Source organism: Gymnoscopelus microlampas (genome assembly GCF_963454915.1).
Source record: "Gymnoscopelus microlampas genome assembly, chromosome: 18".
Lineage (NCBI taxonomy): Eukaryota > Metazoa > Chordata > Actinopteri > Myctophiformes > Myctophidae > Gymnoscopelus > Gymnoscopelus microlampas.
In genome coordinates this window covers 37314668-37332559 of record NC_139955.1, presented here as the reverse complement: position 1 = coordinate 37332559, position 17892 = coordinate 37314668, and the positions used below count along the sequence as shown (strand labels likewise).

Sequence of the window (17892 nt, the reverse complement as noted above, 5' to 3'; positions counted from 1 at the left end):
TTTTTGAAAAACTGCTATAATATCAGTGGTTCTCAAACTTTTCTCATGTCAAAGGACCCCCAAAATGATATGTATTTGGCCGCGGATCCCTATCTCAAAATATTTTGTGCGCTTTAAAACAATATACATATTCAAAGATTTGCAAAAAAAATCTCTCTTTTTTTTCCAAAAATAGCAGATCTACAAGCTTGTAGCGCGGCACTCAGTGCCGCGCTATGAGCTTGTAGATCTGCTACTTCTGAATAGCCAAAGAAATCTTAAAATGACACACACGGATGCGTTCTTCCCGGTCTTAAAGGGTTAAGTTGTTCATGAACCCCCCTCTACTCCGGCCTACTGTGCATGCTAAAAGGGCTAATGGAGTCAGTAGGTTACTCATACTTTACAGTGTGTATGTGGTAACAGTGTTGTTAGCGGTAGCAAGAGGGTGGAGTAAAAGTTACAGCAGTGAACATGGCTAATGATGAAACCCCCCCCGTACCCTGCACTGGCTTACTGTTCATGCTTGCGTCACTATACAGTACTGTATGTCTTCTATTGCTTTACTGTACCTACAGCACGTTTTATATGGTGGAGCACGGGACAAAATCGCCTTTATTGTCGGGTGGAAACCTTGTATGTCCAAAAACCGTGATAATCGGTGTTCCGGTGGGTCCAATGTAGTTATTATTTAACAGTACTGTACTTAAGTTACAATTGTGAGGTACTCTTACTTTACTGGAGTATTTCCAATTGTCTATACCCTATTTTAAACCTAGGCTATTTGAAAATAGCAGATCTACAAGCTCACAACGCGACGCGTTGTGAGCTTGTAGATCTGCTATTTTCAAACATTTTTTCAAACATTTTTAACACCCAGACTTTTACTTGCAACAGAGTACTTCTACATTGCAGTATTGATACTTTTACTTAAGTAAAACATTTGAGTACTTTTTCCACCCACTGTTATTTAGTCACAAGCTGTTGTTAATACGTTTAATAAATATTTATAATAAAGCCCACAAACAGACTTACTAACCACTTTCAACCTGACGTCCCTGGGCACGTAAAAAAAAACAAAAAAACATGAGCTTGTAGATCAGCTATTTTCACTACTTTGCACAACACTGACATATACTGTACAACAACATTTAAAATAGTTAGGCCTTGATTTATAAAGCAAATGAATCTATGAAGTCAAAGTTCAGCGGGTGATCTCAAACAAACAGGCAGAAGGAAAGAGTTTTTCCGCGCTCCGGGGATGTGTGTGTTATTATTTCTTTATGGTTGCATTTGAGACAAAGCCTCACATCCTGAAATCTTGACTGACTGCTGAGAAGGATGATCATGAATGGGAGTTTTGCCTTGGGCAGCGATCGATCACAGAAGTGTTTTCATCCAACCGCTTTATCCCATTAAGTCCTGGAACGCGTCTGTGTCGTTGTGAGCTAAAAAGCATAATTTTACACTTTGGGCTATTCAAAAATAGCAGATATACAAGCTCATAGCGCGGCACCGAGTGCCGCGCTACGAGCTTGTAGATCTGCTATTTTTTAGCGGTGCCAACCGCTCTATATCTGACTTTGTCCGTGTGTCCGTGTGTCTGTCCGGGTTTCCGGGTGTCACCCGGACATTCTTATTGGCTGGGCTATAAACAAATATTGATGACAACATCAATACGGGGCTCATCAAAGGCACCACTTCCTTCACACAGGGTGTGATTTTTTTTTAAATCGAGAAAATGTGTGCAAATGAATATATTTGTATTCTTTTAAAGCGAACATTTTAACTCAAATCTTTGCTTCTGGGGGGTCCCTAGCTGGAACAACATATTTTGAGATGGGGTTCCGCGGCCAAATAAATATCATTTTGGGGGTCCTTGACATGAAAAGGTTTGAGCACCGCTGATATAGAAACATAGGCTTTTCAGAAAACCGTTGGTATTTAGAAGACATTTGTAGAATCGGCTTCAGGTCTTAATGGGTTATTGAGGGTGTTGTGTGTGTGTGTGTGTGTGTGTGTGCAAGCCTGCATGCGTCGACACGTCAGAAAAAAACGCCAGAAAATAAAAGATTGTGCTTCTCCGTGGCTGATGAGGAATCTCAAGTCCAGCGGAGATATTGTATTGCATTGTGTTTGAAAAGTGGGATTTCTTGAAACCCAGGGACCCCGATGAGAAATCAGCGCTACCAGCCTTGTCAAAGCTTGTTGTTTACAATCAAAAGGCAGAACGCAAGCAAGATTTTCAGAGGAGAAGGGGGGGGGGGGGGGGGGGGCGGTCAAAATGTCCGCATACACACACACACACACACACACATACACACGCGGCAGCCTCTATTCTTTCTCCCCCGCTGTTACGTTCCTGGTACAAAGCTGTCAAAGCCCTCCCTACCGAGGAGATGAACCCACTACTTTTCCTCTGTCCTAAAAATAAGCATTTGTTTATGGACATGTGTAGTGATTTCCTGCTCGCCTTGTGCCATATTCTGTGCCAAGCTGTCAGGAGATATTTACTCTCCGAGCCAGCTCCTTCTTTCAGGCGGGTGGGCATGGGGGGCAAGTGTGTGTGTGTGCGTGCGTGTGTGCGTGTGTGTGTGTGTGTGTGTGTGTGTGTGTGCGTGTGTGTGTGTGTGTGCGTGTGTGTGTGCGTGTGTGTGTGTGTGTGTGTGTGTGTGTGTGTGTGTGTGTGTGTGTGTGTGTGTGTGTGTGTGTGTGTGTTAAAGCATGGGAAGAGAGGGTGCACATATGTATGTCCATGTTTGGGGGCTGACTGAACAGGACAGAATGGGGGGAGTGGGTGCTTAGCGTGAAGGAGGAGACAAATCACCTGAAGGAGGAGGAAGCAGCAACAACAGAAGAAGTTACCATGGCTTTTTTTTTAGATATGGTTTTAGTTTTGGAGCTGTAGAAGTTATGGGAGAAAAAAAGCCTGTATAAAAAAACCGTATTCACGCGGCGGCCATTTTAGCTCTTAAATCATCTGAATATCGCTGTTGTCGGGCAGAAAGCTCTTATCTCAATATTCTAACTTTTTTTTCGTAAATGAACGCCCTAAAGTATAAGTAACAGTTGACGGCGAGCGGCGCCGTCATACACGTATAAATCAGGCTTCATTGTCCCAGTGTCCAGATCGAGACACATCTTTAAGAAATAAATCTGATTTCATTGGCTCATCAGTCACCTAGAACACGTGTTTCAAATCTGATTCGCAAAAAAACACTTTCCATGGTTGGTGTTTTGATTCCTATCTGGATAAGCCAAAAAATCGGATTTAATGCTGGCAGTGTGAACGTATAGCCATATAAGAGCCTCGGAGATAGAGAGCGGAGATAGTGATATGTTGAGATTAACCCAAACAGCCTGCTGTCAAAACCCATTCCCACTGTTATGGACTCCCTACTCTCCGTCCAGCTATCCTCGTTACTGTTTGTCTCAACAAAGTGTCAGATTAGGCCCACTTTGACTCCCATTTCTGTACACAAGCTGTCATGCAGGAATTTGAAGTCGTAAACACGGACCGTTGTTGAATGGAATGCTCTGTCTTGAGTGTCCATTTTTCCTGGTGGATATGTAGTGCTAATGTTTAGGTTTGCTTCTTGGTGGTTCCCTCTTGTCTTTTTGAGATTGACAAGAGGCCTTTCTGTAACCATCAGTATCTTCAGCCATGATCCAACTTGAAATGCGGTCAGAAGTTGGGTAAGAAGCCTTATGGACCTCCAGCTTGATCTCACACAATTTAGTATACATTGCACGGACCCAGTGCACGTCATTCCGTGCATAGTCGCAGAGAAAACCCGAAAATCCGTGCATATGTACGGCGAGTCCCACGGTGGGCGTAACCGTTTGCAACCCGGAAGCAGAGCAGTCCCCACCAACAAAATGTACGATTCTGTGCCTATCGGTACATAACTCAAACGCCGCTGAGTAGGCTCAAGCGAACGTCGCAATGTTCGGGATGGCAACTTGTTTGTTTTAGCTCACTCGGTGGTCCCTCACGTGGCTCCAGTTTGGTTGAGACTGCGCGCCTCCGAAATGGTCTAGTCAATGGGGGAGATGCGAGGCGGCTATGCACGGATTTTCGGGTTTTCCAGTAGTCTCTATGCACGGAATGACTCTCCGTGCAATGTATACTAAGTTGTGTGAGATCGGGTTGGGACCTCACAGGTTAAATGAACACTCCAGATTTGATTGTGTAAGACATATTCACTTTCTGGTTTCAGCTATAAATACATATATTTATATTAAAGTGTGTTTGTACAGTATATATTATATCCAGGCAGAGGTGGAGGTGCCGGTAAAGGCAAGACAATGTACACTGACTAAAACAATAAGACCTCCCGCAGCCCAGACAGAGAAACACGTCCTATTTTTTTCAAGAGTCTGCGCCGGTCCCTTCCTGATCAAGAGAGAGCAGTGGGAGAGCCCTTCTTGTTTTAGTCAATGTATATTTGTGTGCGTGCGTACGTGCATATATATACTATATATGGGTGCATGTGAATGTCAAAACAAGGGCTGTTGTATACGGTTTCAACAACACTAACCTAAATTAGCCTAAGTGGAATTGCATGGCGTAGCTAAATCAGTGGCGACGGCGGGAGTACATTTTGCCAGCAGTGATACCGGCGTAATGTTTCGCTCATTACGGCGAGACACTGATTGATCTCATAACATCCAGTGCGAGGAGAGCTGAGAGAAAGCAGTCAGGGCCCTTTTTTAATCCTTTAATCTTCCACAATGCATTTGTGTGTGTGCGTATACATTTCAAAGGCTTGCTTGCTATAGATCAACCGCAGACCGCTCGGATCGGATTGCAAAAAAAAAGGGTCACCGTTGCCCCCTTCTTCTTCTTCCTTCCAACCCCCCCCCTCCCTCTCCTCCTCCTCCTCCGGTATTCCTTTTACTTCCCTCTCTTTTGTCCAGCTCCTCTGAAACTGAACGCACCTTTTTTTCACGGTCAGACGGTTTTTGTTTACTTTTGCTCTTTTTTTTTCCTGTCTGTGTTTTTGTTTTCTTCCATTCTCTCTCCCTCTCTCTCTCTCTCCCTTGCTTCCTGTTGGAGGTGATTACTCTTACCCTTGAACGAGGGCCCCGCGTGTTTGCCACGACTGTAGTTTTGTGCTAGTCTGGCCCATAACTTTCAGCCCTGGGAAGAAATAGCTCCTCTACCCCTGCATCCCCATTTATATACACCGTATCTTGTTTCTGGGTTGGGAGTTCCATTACTCTGTATAGCTTGGAGCCTGGCAGAGGGAAAGAGAGGGGAAAGAGGGAGGCGGAGGAGATGAAAAGAGGTGATAGAGGACTTCTTTCTCTCTCTCTCCTCGCTCTCTCCTCTGCGGCTGCTGCTGGTGCTACATGTGCGCTTCTCCTCCGTCGGAGAACATAGGGAAAACGCAACATGTCGACGCTCGGGCGAGGACGCAGATTTAACCCATTTAACCCAAGACCTGAGGTTCCGATTCTAGAAAATGTCTTCTAAATCCTAACAGTTTTTTTGAAAATACTTATGTTGCTACATCAGTGGTTCTCACCCCCAAAATATGTTGTTCCAGGGACCCCCCCCAGAAGCAAAGATTTGAGTTACAAATGTTTGCTTTAAAAATATATATATTCAAAGATTTGCACACATTTTCACGATTTCTCAAGAATAGCAGATGTACAAGCTCATAGCACGGCACTCGGTGCCGCGCTATGAGCTTGTATATCTGCTATTTTTGAATAGCCAAACTGTAAAATAATGCTTTTTTAGCTCAAATCTAAAAAAATGACACAGATGCGTTCCAGGTCTTAAAGGGTTAATCACCTTTTATTATGTTTTATCTCGTCGGAATGTGAAGTGTGGCGCGAGTGAAAGTGAGGCGGGAGCCGCCAGAGTGAAGGGATGCATTAATTGAGGCATCCCTCGCTTGTTTTGGTCCACAAAAGACAAAAAAAGAACAATGAATGCACGGATTTTGGAAAACGACGTGTTCCACGCGCAGTTTCAATCTGAGAGACTGCGTACGTGTTGCAGGTTCGTCCGCTGTCACCGGCGCAAAGAACTACAATATCCAGGAGACTGATGATGCAACAGTAAACAAATCCTGTTTCCATAACAATTGGATATTGATCTTCACTCTCCTTTAAGCACATAGCTTTCTGTCATACACACAGAAAGACCTCCGCCCCAAGTGACTGATTTACTGTATATAACCAAGTACCTACCGCCACATGCTAATGATTGAAAATTTGCATTTTTTTTGGGGGGGGGGGAACAAATAAATACAAAAAAAGAATGCACACACACACACACCTGTATGTTTATACGTGCGCGCGTGCTTGTGCAACAACATATAAACTATATCCGACTCTTTTGTGTTTGAAGAAGCCATGCCTGTGTTCATTGGCCAATGTACTGTTTCCATGGAAACTACCATAGCAACCGTACATCGAAAACATGGCGATACCGGCAGTGCAAAAAAAAAAGCCAAATGTTTTAGCAGTTTGTAGATACAGGCTGTCTGGATCCATGCAGCGCTATCTTATATCGGTGTCACATCCCCACTAGCTATCTCTTGCGGCCTGTTCCGTGGGCACATATTCATATCACCAGCCTAACAATAATATCCCCAGACGAAAAAAGTCATAGTATATAATATAACCCATTCAATCCTGGAACGCATCTCTGTCATTTTGGATTTCTTTGGCTATTCAAAAATAGCAAATATACAAGCTCATAGCCGCAGCTTGTAGATCTGCTATTTTTGAAAAATCTGCGCAAATTTGTGCAAATCTTTGAATGTATATATGTTTTAAAGCCAACATTTGTAACTCAAATCTTTGCTTCTGGGGGTCCCTGGAACTAAATATTCTACAAATGTTCGCTTTGAAAAATATATATTCAATGATTTGCAAACATTTTCACGATTTTTCTTAAATAGCAGATCTACAAGCTCATAGCGCGGCACTCGGTGTCACGCTATTAGCTTGCTATATCTGCCATTTTTAAAATATAGCCAAAGATCTAAAATGACAGAGATGTGTTCCCGGATTGAATGGGATAATACAACAGTAGTACTGTGCCAACATACAGTATGTTATGTTTAGTTTTTCATCCAGCTGTAGTTTGCCTACGCATATCTCGTGTGTGATCTGCCAAACGTCTCAGCGATGAAACCCTGGAAAATTGCACTGACAATAAGAAACATATCAGTGGATCTCACGGATAACGGGGAGGATGACAGCACAGAGAGAGAGAGAGAGAGTCAGACGGACGGATGATTTAACCACGTGTGACAAGAGACACAAGTACAGAGAGATACAAGACGGAGATAGAATCGAGTGGAATGAGTAATTACTAATAGAAACACAAAGACAGTTCTACAAATGTTTTCAAAAAGAATATACAGTATGTGTATATATATATATATATATATATATATATATATATATATATATATATATATATATATAACTATATAAATGGCGACCGACTTCCGCACCCTCGGTGAGGACACCCCACAGCTCTGTTATCGAATAAACAACGCACCGCCAGACCACATGTCGCCAACTGACTCGCCACGGCGGCCGCGCTGATTTACGCGTCGCGTAGGGGACATCTCATTGCTCACTACACCTTTTCCACCGCGCAACATAATTAATTCTACTCACCAAATGTCGGACAAAACGGAAGGTGAATCACTTTCGTACCGTTTACCGTGCACACCACCGACACCGAACGCCGACGGGTTTCGCCGAAACAACACGAGCGGCCGCCATTGCCCTCTGCCCATCTCCTCCACAACACCACACACGCAGCTCCTTTGCTTCAACCCCCCCCCCCCCTTCTTACGTACCTCCTTTGTTCCACCCAGGCCGTTACTTTCACTTCACTCATGTCTCGATCACAATATGTCCGTCCTTCACGTGCCATGTTCATCCCAAACACACAAACAAACAGCGACGGCCACAGCACAGCACGTTGCCCAGGCTAATGTGGTAAACAAACCGTTCTAGGTTCATGACACCAAAGGACTCGACAGTGATGTCCATCATTATGCAACCCGGAAGTACAAATACCAAGGATACGTCAGTGATGTCAGTCGGGTTGCCAGGCATGCCAGGTTCTCTAAAAACAAGCGCCAGAAACAAGCAACCACCTTCATGACAAAAAAAAAAACACCGTAGGGGTCCGCAATGTTCCAGGGTGTCCCCGCGCGTCCCAACACTCCACAGGGGGTCAGTGGACCAGCAGGGGGTCCGCGGACCCCCTGTGCGACCCCCTGAAACATAAAAAATATTATTTCCTCTAATTTTTTCTTTTTTCAAAAAAACTTTTCCACAGTTTTACTCCGGCGATTTGGGTCCCCCAATATACACGCGGCCACGCTGGGCCCCGTGCGCGGCTGGGGTTGAGGGGGGCGTAGCCCCCCGAAACTCTAGTATATATATATATATATATATAGTGTTTCTGTCGGGTGGAAACCGCATGTCCAAAACGGTTACTTTTCAGGATTCAAATCCAAAAATAGCTAAAGTAGCAGATCGACAAAGCTTGTGCAACTGGTGATGCTTTCGTGTGACTCTGTAGTATGATCAAGTAGGGCAGGGGTCTTCAACAGGGGGTCCGGGACCCCAAGGGGGTCCTCAGAGTTACTGCAGGGTGGTCCGCCAAAATCTTTGTGTGATGTATTATTTTTTTCCTTAACTTGAACCCTAGCGTCCCTTTTCTGAAGAGAACTTTAGCCACAAATATCAGATCTACAAGATCACAACGCCTCGCGCTGCGAGGCGTTGTGATCTTGTAGATCTGATATTTTTGGCAAAGAGGTATAGGTGTAGAGGGAAAAAAGAGCAGACCAAGTAAACAAGTAAAAGTTGAATCTGAAACTAAATTTTATACAATATAGAGGGGGTACCTGCTTCATCTGTCTCTCAGCTAGGGGGTCCCTGTTTCATCTCTCTCTCTCGGCTAGGGGGTCCTTGGGCTGAAAACGTTGAAGACCCCTGAAGTATACGGCGTTAATTTACAGGGAAAAAAACGATATGCTTGGGACCAGAAATGTTGTGTTTGTACAGAATGCAGGCGCATGTTGTGTTTGTGCAGAATGCAGGCGCATGTTGGTGATCAGGCAGAAAGTTTGTGTTTGTGCAGAATGCAGGCGCATGTTGGTGATCAGGCAGAAAGTTTGTGTTTGTGCAGAATGCAGGCGCATGTTGGTGATCAGGCGATCCTGACCTTGTTTATTTTTGCCTTGATGAACGTGCGTGCTGTGTTTAGACGTTGGCCCGCCGTCTGAGGCCTGGCCAGACTGATACTTAACCGAGGATGGCGTAATCCTCTCTCTGCCAGCCGTCCTGTTTACACTAGCCAAACGCACGCGGGGATTCCTCCTCGGAAGTATCCGGTGGCGAGCGGAGCGTTTTTTGATGAATGACTGGCAGCTTTTCTTTCCTCGCTCGGATCACAGGGCTCGGTGATGATGTAGTTCCCGTCTAATTAGCCAAAGATGACAGCAACACAAAAGCCATTATGCATTTTAATCTCTTTTGGGGAATGCTCAGCGCGCTAGACACACTGCATGGGCCCCTATCGCTCTATCATAGCGTGGGATGACATTTCACTGGAGGCTCTCCAGCCAATGAGGGGTTGAGGTTGGAGTTGAAAGTGCCGGCTCACGGGCCCCTCAGTGTGGGCCTGGGCTCTTCCTCCTGCTATTAGTCTTGTCTTATTCAGAGTCCTCTCCCCTGTGGCGGGGATCATCATGATAGACACAGGGAATGCTTGGCATACTGTATGTGTGTGTGTGTGTGTGTGTGTGTGTGTGTGTGTGTGTGTGTGTGTGTGTGTGTGTGTGTGTGTGTGTGTGTGTGTGTGTGTGTGTGTGTGTGTGTGTGTGTGTGTGTGTGTGTGTGTGTGTGTGTGAGAGTCAGAGAGAGAGAGAGAGAGAGAGACGGCACGCATGCGTATGCACTGTGCATCTGAGTCAGTGAGCGTGTTACTTGAATTCTCAAGTAAATATGCATATATATATATATATATATATATATACATACACACACACATACACACATATGTATATGTACCGTATGTATCTATGTACTGTATATACATATATATATATGTTGCTATTTACCCAGCACTTGAGAAATGATTCCTGCTCCTTGAAAATGCCCGCTGTAACCTGGAATCTCTGATTTGTCTTTTGTCAATTTCACCTCCTCACTTTCACGTTCTCGTGCGCTCCTTATCATACATACCTCGCCCCGCGTGGAAAGATGGCGCCTCTAGGAGAAGGAGGAGAAGGAGGTGAAGAAGCTAGCGACCGCAACCCAGCGGCAGTATAGACGTAGTTGTAATCAGTGCTGGAAACACAATGAGAAGTTGTCTTTTGTTTCATTTCGTTTCGTTTCGTTTTTTCGTCTGTACGACTCGGTGTGTGTGTGTGTGTGTGTGTGTGTGTGTGTGTGTGTGTGTGTGTGTGTGTGTGTGTGTGTGTGTGTGTGTGTGTGTGTGTGTGTGTGTGTGTGTGTGTGTGTGTGTGTGTGTGTGTGTGTGTGTGTGTGTGTGTGTGTGTGTGTGTGGTGCGTGCGTGCGTGCGTGTGTGTGTGTGTTTTCATTTCAGTACAGGCCAGAAGTAATGTTCCTCTCAGTTCCTCTCTGTTTGTTCAATTGCTGCGATTGATTGATGTGGGTGTGTGTGCGCGTGTGCGTGTGTGTGTGTGTGTGTGTGTGTGTGTGTGTGTGTGTGTGTGTGTGTGTGTGTGTGTGTGCGTGTGCGCGTGTGAGAGAGAGAGGGGGCTTTTTATGCACCTGAAGATAGGAATAGAAAAGTCTTTACAAGAGGTAAATGGCTCAGCGCTCAAGTATCCTCTGATGGGAGATGCGTTTTGCCGGCAATTCTTTCCTTCGCACAATCCAGAATCTTTGACGAAAGCTTTCCCATGTATTCGGTCTGTTAAGCAAGATGCAATTACCCCCGAAGAAGGTTGCCTTTTTTCCCATTCTGTTCAGCAAAAAAAAAAAAACATACCCTGAATTGCATTGTTCCTCTTGAGTCTCAACAAGCGGTTATACGCTGACGGCTCGTGCTGCTTCCCATTCACACGGCATGCTAAACCAGCACCCTCTTCTCCTCCACGCAAAACAAACTGCCATTCTGCTACCAAGACGCAGGAAGAATTGTTGTTTTTGCTTGGGTTTTGTTAGTTTATGGGTTTCTGCCTGTTCCTCACTCCGTCTTCCATTCACTGTCACAGTCTCTCTCTCTCTCTCTCTCTCTGTGGCGTGCACAGACATTTTGAGGGGCAGGTGCTCAAGTAAATTATACTTTTTTTTGTGTACTTGGTCTGCTCTTTTTTCCCTCTACACCTATACCTCTTTGCCAAAAATAGCAGATCCTACAAGCTCACAACGCCTCGCTGCGAGGCGTTGTGAGCTTGTAGATCGGCTATTTTTGGCTAAAGTTCTCCTCAGAAAAGGGATGCTAGGTTTCGAGTGGTTATGGTAAAAAGAAAAATCATATCACATAAAGATTTGGCGGACCCCCTGTAGTAACTCTGAGGACGCCCTGTTGAAGACCCCTGCTGTAAACTGCAGGGTTTTTTTTTTTTCAAAAGGGCACTTCTGGTCAAGAGGGCAAAGGGCAGGTGCTCTAACACCACCTAGAGTCTATCTGTGCACGGCCCTGCTCTCTCTCTCTCCTTGTCTTTCATCTCTGCTTCCTCTCTCCCTCCATCCTACAGTAAACTACACAGATATTGAACCCATTTTAACCACTTAACCCTCTCCACTTAGTGAACTAATACTTAGTCTCTCTCTAGAACGACCTAGAGAGAGAGAGTCGGCTCTGTACTGTACTTTGTCCTCACTGTGAGCTTGTAGATCGGCTATTTTGGGCGAATTTTCACCCCAGAAAAAAAGTGGTTATCTACAGAAGGTCTTTCTTCTCCAGTCTCTGGTCTAATCATGCTATCCTGATGGACCAGGGGGTTGAGAGGGCCCTCCGTGCCCAGAAAATGAGGTCACACCCCATTTGTACTGTACTGTGCAAACGAGTGGCGGGACGAGGACATAGCCTATCTGCCCCACAACTTTTTTTCGTTCCCCTTCCAAAACTCTGCCCCTTATTATTTTTGTCTCGTTCTTGCCTTTTCTTTTTTCCCCGCGTGTGCAACGGAATGCGGTGTGGTATGGAGAAAGAGGCCAAAGCCGGGCGGAGCAGAACCAATTCTGGAGGCGGACTGCATGAACAAGCAGTTGTGTGATACAATGTCAAACCCAAAAAAACATCGAGGACACAACACTCTATGTTCTGTTCCGCTGTCTTCAAAGTGTCCCTTTTCTATGTCCTCCTCGTGTCCCTCGTCGTCTCTCACACCTTCCCTGTCCCCCCCCCCCCCCCCCCCCCACCCGGGGTACCATCTGCGTAGTCGGGTTTCATCCCAAACAGAGGAAAGTATACGCTCTTTTCCTTTCCCCTCGCCGGCGCTAGGAGTCCTTGTGGCGTGCGAGTCTGTCTCTGTGTGTGTGTGTGTGTGTGTGTGTGTGTGTGTGCGCGTATCTACATAATGTGTGTGTGAGCGTGCTCGCCCGACTGGACGTGCACGTGCCCACAGCCATCACAGTCACTCTCAGCTCATTACCTGACGTGATGGATGGAGCTGGCGGCATTAACCCTTTAAGACCTGGAACGCATCTGTGTCACTTCTTGATTTGAGCGAAAAAGCATTATTTTACACTTTGGCTATTCAAAAATAGCAGATATACAAGCTCATAGCGCGGCACCGAGTGCCGCGCTATGAGCTTGTAGATCTGCTATTTTTGAGAAATCGTGAAAATTTGTGCAAATCATTCAATATATTTTTTTTCAAGCGAACATTTGGAACTGAAATCTTTGCTTCTGGGGGTCCCTGGAAGAACGTATTTTGAGATGGGGGTCCGCGGCCAAATACATGTCATTTTGGGGGTCCTTGACATGAAAAAAATTATATTATAGCAACATATGTAAAAAAAAAAAAAAAACTGTTAGGATTTAGAAGACGCAGAAGCAAAGATTTGCACAAATGTTCACTATTTTTCAAAAAATAGCAGATCTACAAGCTCATAGCGCGGCACTCGGTGCCGCGCTATGAGCTTGTATATCTGCTATTTTTGAATAGCCAAAGAAATCTAAAATGACACAGATGCGTTCCAGGTCTTAATGGGTTAAGCAACGGCCATCCCGGGACGCCTTGGCTCCCTGCAGCTGGCATTGAGTAATGGGCAAAGCACGGTGGTGGTGGCGCCGGGGAGAAGCGAGCGACACACGCTCAGAAAAAAAAAGTACCGGGGAGTCGTCGTTGCATGGGCGTAGCCTGCAGTTATCTCTCTGTGGCTAATATACGCTTCCTGGTTCTAACCCCCCCCCCCCCCCTCCCCTCCCCCAACCCTCCCCCCCACCTGCCACCTGGCTGCCACAGGCGGCTTGCCACAGGCTGTTCTGGTACTGGTGGGCAGCCACGGTTGGATGGATGGATGGCAGAGGGAGGGGAAGGCAGTGTTTGTATGACTCTGTTCTGGAACAGGAAGGAGCGTGCTGTGGGGGGGCGGGGGGAGGATGGGTTTGTCGGTCGGAAGCGAACGCAGAGATTTTCCTGGAAGGAATTGCAGACTGACCACTAAAATGACATATAAAAAAACACGGTGAAGCAGCATTCTGCTTCTACGGGCCGACAGCGTGGAATAAACTCCCATTACACCTTAAGACAGGCAGCCTCTGTGGATATAGCTTTTAAAGCTCAAGACCTACTTCTTCACTCTCTGCTTTTAGCTGATTCACTGCCCTTTGCTATTATTTTAATGTTTTTTTTCATGCTTCTGCTTTTCTTATTTGCTTTATTGTTGAATTATTTGTAACTGTAATTGTATTCTTGCTCTGTAAAGCACTTTGAGCTATGTCATGTCATGAAAGGTGCTATACAAATAAAGTGTATTATTATTATTATTAAAATGACAAAAAAATTACAGTGACAGTGATTGTCCGGTTTTTGCTCCGTTTCGTTTTTTTGTTTTTGTTTGTGTGCATCGCTCACACAAACCTTTACGGATGTATATTTGACCCTCTGTTCTCTCTTCTCTTTGTCTTATAATGTTGTTTACTACAGTATGACCTGTGTGTGTGTGTGTGTGTGTGTGTGTGTGTGTGTGTGTGTGTGTGTGTGTGTGTGTGTGTGTGTGTGTGTGTGTGTGTGTGTGTGTGTGTGTGTGTGTGTGTGTGTGTGTGTGTGTGTGTGTGCGTGCACGTGCGCGCATCACATCTGCCTCTTCCTCATCTATCTCTGATGTGGGAATAAGATGTGCAGCCTCTTGAGCTGAGGCCGGGGGCACGGTAGCAGGCAAGGTTGCCAGATCTGCTTATTATAATTTCCCCCCGCAAGATTTATTTACTATTTATATATAGTTGATGCATATGTTAAAGTGCTCATATGTGGCCCATAGTCGCTTCTTTTGGGCTGGTTTTCCTAGACCCCGGTTGCTTGTTTCTCTCACAGAATCTGGCAACACTGGGTAGCAAAGCAGGAGCTCAGTGGACTTACTATGACACCTGTTCCCCACAGCAAGCAGCCCCCTCGTGTTCCTCCTCCACCACCTCCTCCGCTAGCTCTCTCTCTCTCTCATAAATCAGTCTGCATTCCCCTCACGTCGTTCCGTTCTGTCTGTCTTGTGTTCCTCCCTTCGCCGCCCCCCCCAACAATTTCTCTGTTCCTCCTTTTCCGTCACGTCGTACCGCTTTATATCCGCCTGACTTTGTGCTCTGACTGTGTTTTTTTTCTGTGTTGTTTCCTTTTGACAGACAACCGGCGTGGGGTCCTCGAGAGGTCTCGTTCGCGACACAACCCCCAGAATCGATGATCAGCCCCCGGCCCGCTCCTATACCACGACGAGGAGGACGCTAGACAAAGTGCCAAAGAGGCCTGCGACGAGGAGAGAAGGAAGGAAGGGGGGGGGGGGGGGGGGCACACCACACCCCCGGAAGACAAGACTACCTACCACTCAAGTGTGGCGGGCACATACACACACACACACACACACACACACACACACACACACACACACACAAACACGCATATCACACACGTGTGCGCACCCGTGCACATTATGTACTTACAAACACGAAGGAGATATTCACCTGTTTCCTAGGCTTGTGTGTTTTCCACTTCCTGTCGATTTCATTGGATATCATTCCTCATGTGACCAGTTTCATTGGATTTCATTGGATCAAATCGACAGGATGTGGAAAACACACGGCCTAGGAAACTAGGCGAATACACACATAACCTAACATGACACAGACACACAGACACACGCAGCAGCCATGTTTTTTGTGCAACACGAGGCCTAGACAAAAGGCACAGAGAAAAGAGAGGGTCAAATACTTATAGGCTATTATACAGTAAAAAAAAAAACAACCTTGGTGTGAAAGTGGACCCAAATGGACTTACAGTACTGTAAAGGTCTTGGCGTTAAATTAACACAGAGGAGTTTTAACTGCGCATAGGACATTTTTAACAGTCATACTGTTGGTCTGACGCCTTGCATATTTATTCACTACTTTACCTGCAGCTTTACACGTATGAGACCCGTCTGAAGCCTGGGACGTTTTATGGGCAGAAAAAAGTGTTTTTCTTATTTTTTCTCTTTCTTTTCTTTTTGACAGGTTTTTCTTTATTTTTATGGTTCCTGCTTTTTGGATTGAAAGGTTTTGATTGCTTGGAAAATGAATTGTGGTTCTTTGCTGTGTATCTTGCCACCCAGGGCCCCCCGACTAGTACAATTCCTTCTTTTTTTTAAATGCTGAGAATAGGGACAGATTGGATGCGGTTTTGCTTGACACGAAACACGCGTTAGCGTTTGTTTAAAAAAAAGGCGACGTTCCGCCAAGAGGGACTGCACCATATTGTACGCTTATCCCATTCAATCCGGGAAGGCATCTGTGTCATGTTTTATAGATTTATTGAGCTATAACCATGTGGCTATTCAAAAATAGCAGATCTACAAGCTCATAGCGCGGCACCGAGTGCCGCGCGGCACCGAGTGCCGCGCTACGAGCTTGTAGATCTGCTATTTTTGAAAAATCTTGAAAATGTTGCGCAAATCTTTGAATGTATAATTTTTTAAAGCGAACATTTGTAACTCAAATCTTTGCATCTGGGGGTCCCTGGAACATCATATTTTACAAACATTCGCTTTAAAAAATACATATTCAAAGATTTGCACACATTTTCTAAAAAAATAGCAGATCTACAAGCTCGCTATGAACTTGTACGTCTGCTATTTTTGAATAGCCAAAGAAATCTAAAAATGACACAGGATGCATTCCCGGATCGAATGGGTTAACAGCCCACCAAGACTTCCCACTAACAACAACGTACAGGACATCTAACAGCGGCAAACCCGCGTCCACACTTCACTTCCTGTCAGCGCAGATGTCCTGTATATGCCACGACGTTGAGTCCAAAATGAGATCTTTCATTATCCTACATATCCCACACAAAAAAAAGCCAGGGAAGCTCCACGATATCCATATTGTACTACCCGAAGAGTTCTAGCGACTGAAATCTCCACATGAAAGTGATGAATTTTATTTATTGATTTTCTTTTGCTTTGTTTTGTTTCTTTCTTTCTTTTTCTCCTTTACTAAAGGCTCAGGGTACTGCTGAGATCCCAGCACCTCGTTTGCCCTTCATGCGGAAAGCTATAGACCTTGGCAGTCATGTGATAAATCTAAGACCCCGTCTTTTTTTTTTTTTCTTTTTCTCATTTCTTTCCTCATATATGAATGGCCTATTTTATACTTATTATTATACAAAAGTAGTGAAAAAAAAATGTCGATCTAGACGCACATTTGAGATCTGACAGGAGCAGGGATTAGTGTAGTTAAATTAGATTTTGTTAGAGAAAGAAAAATAGAATAAGTTAATGACTGTGTAGGCCTACTTCAAGCTACACCATGTAACTGCCATGTCCAAAACTGAGATTCGAACCCGGATTCCACCTCGCAAGTGCTGACATTTTTACCACTGAGCTAATAGATAGAGCCTGCCTGGTTGTTCAGGGGAGTCATTTTATTTTGACCTTCAAGCGGTAGCACTTGTCCATCATATATATAGTGGTCGAACCAGACCACAGGATAAACATTCCTCAGCAGAATAGCAGGGTGACCAAATACCTCCTCCCCAATCGTGTAAGTTATGCAGATTGGTCAAAATAACATTTTATTCACACACAAGACACAAGTTACATAGTGTTGCTTCAATGGCACAAAATGCATTAGAACTACAATTTCTATGGTCCATTTTTAAGACCGCCCTCTAGCATAGGTTTGTAGCACAGAGTTTAGGTGCTACATTTGAAATGGTGATAGAAAGGGCACTGTGAGTATAGCATAGTGATGGTGCAGTGATTTGTACCGGGCTGTTATCGTCACCGATCTGGTGTCCGCAGCGGGTGCATTTCTCCTTTCCGACATGTCGCCTTTCCGACGTTGACGAACCCTATACCTAACCCTAACCCTAACCCTAACCGCACGCGGAAGCCACTAGTCGGAGTGGTGAGATGTCGGAATGGAGAGTGAACACCGTCCGCAGCCCTTTTTGGATTTTTATCATTTATCAGATTCATAAAAGCTCATAAGAATGGCGGTTCCGAGTTATACAGTATGTACTTCATTTCTTCAGTACAGCAAGATGTTAAGGAACACATACTGCAGAGGGAGGTTGAAACTTGAGATAGATTGAATGAAATAACAACTTGAACTTACCGCTGTGGCCACGGCACATGACCTCAAAACTTAGTTGTTATGCTCTTGTGATTTGCCAAATACCGGCAAGGATTATGGGTATTGTAGTAGATGTCAGGTAAATGAGTAAATGTTATGATACACAATGCATTTT

General features: G+C 45.0%; 1 protein-coding gene across 1 annotated transcript in view; it reads left to right on the top strand.

The window, feature by feature from the left end:
- diaph2 (diaphanous-related formin 2) overlaps nt 1–14923 on the top strand; it is an 824520-nt gene extending 809597 nt beyond the window's left edge. Inside the window, exon 29 of the mRNA XM_084041781.1 lies at nt 14793–14923. Coding sequence (XP_083897907.1) covers nt 14793–14851 — 59 coding nt within the window. The 3' untranslated portion in view covers nt 14852–14923. The remainder of the gene's footprint in view (nt 1–14792) is intronic.
- Nucleotides 14924–17892: the final 2969 nt, after the last annotated feature.